The 3,351-nt window shown below is 60.1% G+C and overlaps 1 protein-coding gene across 1 annotated transcript; it reads left to right on the top strand.

Annotated features, from left to right (window-relative positions):
• Positions 1-1,227: 1,227 nt before the first annotated feature.
• On the top strand, positions 1,228-3,274 carry LOC113940658 (ribosome biogenesis protein bop1-like; the record flags this gene model as incomplete). The annotated part of the gene is made up of 3 exons (XM_027631798.1): positions 1,228-1,401; positions 2,928-3,045; positions 3,173-3,274. Coding segments are annotated over exons 1-3 (345 nt in total), but the record flags the coding sequence as incomplete, so codon positions are not given.
• Positions 3,275-3,351: the final 77 nt, after the last annotated feature.

Genomic DNA, 3,351 nt, shown 5'->3' with positions numbered 1-3,351 from the left:
ATTCTGCTGAGAGGATGTGGATCCCACTGATGTGGGGATGTGGATCCCACTGATGAGGGGATGTGGATCCCACTGATGAGGGGATGTGGATCCTGCTGAGGGGATGTGGATCCCACTGATGTGAGGATGTGGATCCTGCTAAAGGGATGTGGATTCTGCTGAGAGGATGTGGATCCCACTGATGTGGGGATGTGGATCCTGCTGAGGGGATGTGTATCCCACTGATGTGGGGATGTGTATCCCACTGATGTGAGGATGTGGATCCCACTGATGTGGGGATGTGGATCCCACTGATGTGAGGATGTGGATCCCCCTGATGGGGGGATGTGGATCCCACTGATGAGGGGATGTGGATCCCCCTGATGTGGGGATGTGGATCCCACTGATGGGGGGATGTGGATCCCACTGATGAGGGGATGTGGATCCCACTGATGTGGGGATGTGGATCCTGCTGAGGGGATGTGGATCCTGCTGAGGGGATGTGGATCCCACTGATAAGGGGATGTGGATCCTGCTGATGTCTGCTGCTGTGGGGATGTGTATCCCACTGATGTGAGGATGTGGATCCCACTGATGTGGGGATGTGGATCCCACTGATGTGGGGATGTGGGTCCTGCTGTTGAGGGGATGTGGATCCCACGATGATTGGATGTGGATCCTGCTGAGGGGATGTGTATCCTGCTGAGGGGATGTGGATCCCACTGATGTGGGGATGTGGATCCCACTGTTGTGAGGATGTGTATCCCGCTAAGGGGATGTGGATCCCACTGATGAGGGGATATGGGTCCCACTGATATGATCATGTGGATCCCACTGCTGTGGGGAGATGGATCCAACTGCTGAGGTGGGACATGGATCCCATTACTGGGGAGAGAGGTCCCTTTCTCCTCATCCTGAGGGGCAGCCCCTGCCACCAGCCCCTGTCCCCCTGCTCCTGAACCATTCCTGTTCATCCAGCTGTTTGCTCTGCTCTCACCAGGAGGGTTTGGAGCTACAGGGCACAGGCAGAGCAATTCCAGGGATGGGGCAGCCACAGCTGCTCTGGGCAACCCATGCCAGGGTGTCACCACCCTCCCAGGGAAAAAATCCCTTCCCAATATCCCATCTAACCCTGGGAAGCCATTCCCTGTGTCCTGTCCTTCCATCCCTTGTCCCCAGTCCCTCTCCAGCTCTCCTGGAGCCCCTTCAGGCCCTGGAAAGGGGCTCCAAGGTCTCCCTGACACCTCTCCCCTCTGCTCCCCTCCAGGACATCCGTAACACGGTGGGAAACATCCCCATGGAGTGGTACCAGGACTTCCCACACATCGGCTACAACCTGGATGGCAAGAAGATCTACAAACCCATCCGGAACAAGGACGAGCTGGACATGTTCCTGGAGAAGATGGAGAACCCTGACTACTGGTGAGAACCTCGGGGAGGTGTCCAAGGCCAGGCTGGATGGGGCTTGGAGCAGCCTGGGACAGCGGGAGGTGTCCCTGCCCACGGCAGGGGGTTGGCACTGGATGATCCCCAAGTCCCTCCCACCCCAAACTGTTCCATGAAGGCCGGTGGGACACCCTCTCCCAGGTGGGATGTGCGTCCACACCAGGGCTGGAAACCTTCCCCTGGTTTCCTGGAGCATTTTCTGGAGACCCCCAGGTTCTCCTGGTGTGATTCCATGGAGACCCCCAGGTTCTCCTGGTGTGATTCCATGGAGACCCCTGAGGTTCTCCTGGTGTGATTCCATGGAGACCCCCAGGTTCTCCTGGTGTGACTCCACGGAGACCCCCAGGTTCTCCTGGTGTGATTCCACGGAGACCCCTGAGGTTCTCCTGGTGTGACTCCATGGACTTTGGGAGAGCGAGGGGGGTCCCACCCAGCACGGACCTTCTGTCTCATCCCTGCCTCACCTTCCCTGTGCTGTTCCCACCAGGAGGATGGAGCAGGACAGTCCCTGGTGCAGGACAGTCCCTGGTGCAGGACAGTCCCTGCCTCACTCTCCTGACCCTCCCCGTGCCATTCCCGTTCCCGTTCCCATTCCCATTCCCATTCCTGTTCTCGCAGGAGGACGGTGCAGGACAGTCCCTGGTGCAGGACAGTCCCTGCCTCACCCTCCTGACCCTCCCCATGCCATTCCCGTTCCCGTTCTCGTTCCTGTTCCCATTCCCATGGGAATAGTCCTTGGTACAGGACAGTCCCTGCCTCATCCTCCCCGTGCTGTTCCCGTGGTGCTGGACTGTCCCTGCCTCACCCTCCTGACCCTCCCCATTCCCATTCCCATTCCGGTTCCCGTTCCCATTCCCACCAGGAGGACGGTGCAGGACAGTCCCTGGTGCAGGACAGTCCCTGGTGCAGGACAGTCCCTGCCTCACCCTCGTCAACCTCTATGTGCCATTCCCATTCCTGTTCTCGTTCCTGTTCTCGTTCCCATTCCCATTCCCGTTCCCATTCCCGTTCCCATTCCCATTCCCATTCCCACAGGAGGATGGTGCAGGACAGTCCCTGGTGCAGGACAGTCCCTGCCTCACCCTCCTGACCCTCCCTGTTCCCATTCCCGTTCCCATTCCCGCAGGAGGATGGTGCAGGACAGTCCCTGGTGCAGGACAGTTCCTGCCTCACCCTCCTGACCCTCCCCGTGCCATTCCCATTCCCATTCCCGTTCCCATTCCCATTCCCATTCCCGCAGGAGGACAGTGCAGGACAGTCCCTGGTGCAGGACAGCCCTTGCCTCACCCCCCTCACCCTTGCCGTGCCATTCCCATTCCCATTCCCGAAGGAGGATGGTGCAGGACAGTCCCTGGTGCAGGACAGACAGTCCCTGGTGCAGGACAGTTCCTGCCTCACCCTCCTGACCCTCCCCGTTCCCATTCCCGTTCCCATTCCCATTCCCGTTCCCGTTCCCATTCCCGTTCCCATTCCCATTCCCATTCCCGTTCCCGTTCCCGCAGGAGGACGGTGCAGGACAGGATGACGGGGGCGGACGTGAAGCTGACGGACGAGCAGGTGGAGCTGGTGCAGCGCCTGCAGAAGGGGCAGTTTGGGGACGTCAACTTCGACCCCTACGAGGTGAGGCCGTGGCTGCTCCCCCTGCCCCCGGGGGTGGGACAGGGGGTCGTCCTGGTTGCCCCCTCCCTCCCTCCTTCCCTCCCTCCTTCCCTCGCTCCCTCCCTCACCGCTCCGTGTGTCCCCCCAGCCGGCCGTGGACTTCTTCACCCACGAGGTCATGATCCACCCGGTGACCAACCGCCCCGCGGACAAAAGGAGCTTCATCCCCTCCCTCATCGAGAAGGAGAAGGTGAGGGAGGGTCCTGCTCCCCCAGTTCTCTGTCCAGTGGCACCGTTTCCATCCCCACATCCCTCTGTCCTCCTCAT

This window comes from Corapipo altera, unplaced genomic scaffold (assembly GCF_003945725.1).
Source record: "Corapipo altera isolate COAL_440 unplaced genomic scaffold, ASM394572v1 130092, whole genome shotgun sequence".
In the NCBI taxonomy this organism is placed as follows: Eukaryota; Metazoa; Chordata; class Aves; order Passeriformes; family Pipridae; genus Corapipo; species Corapipo altera.
Note: the sequence above shows the minus strand (reverse complement) of the source record. Positions and strands in the feature narration are given on the sequence as shown.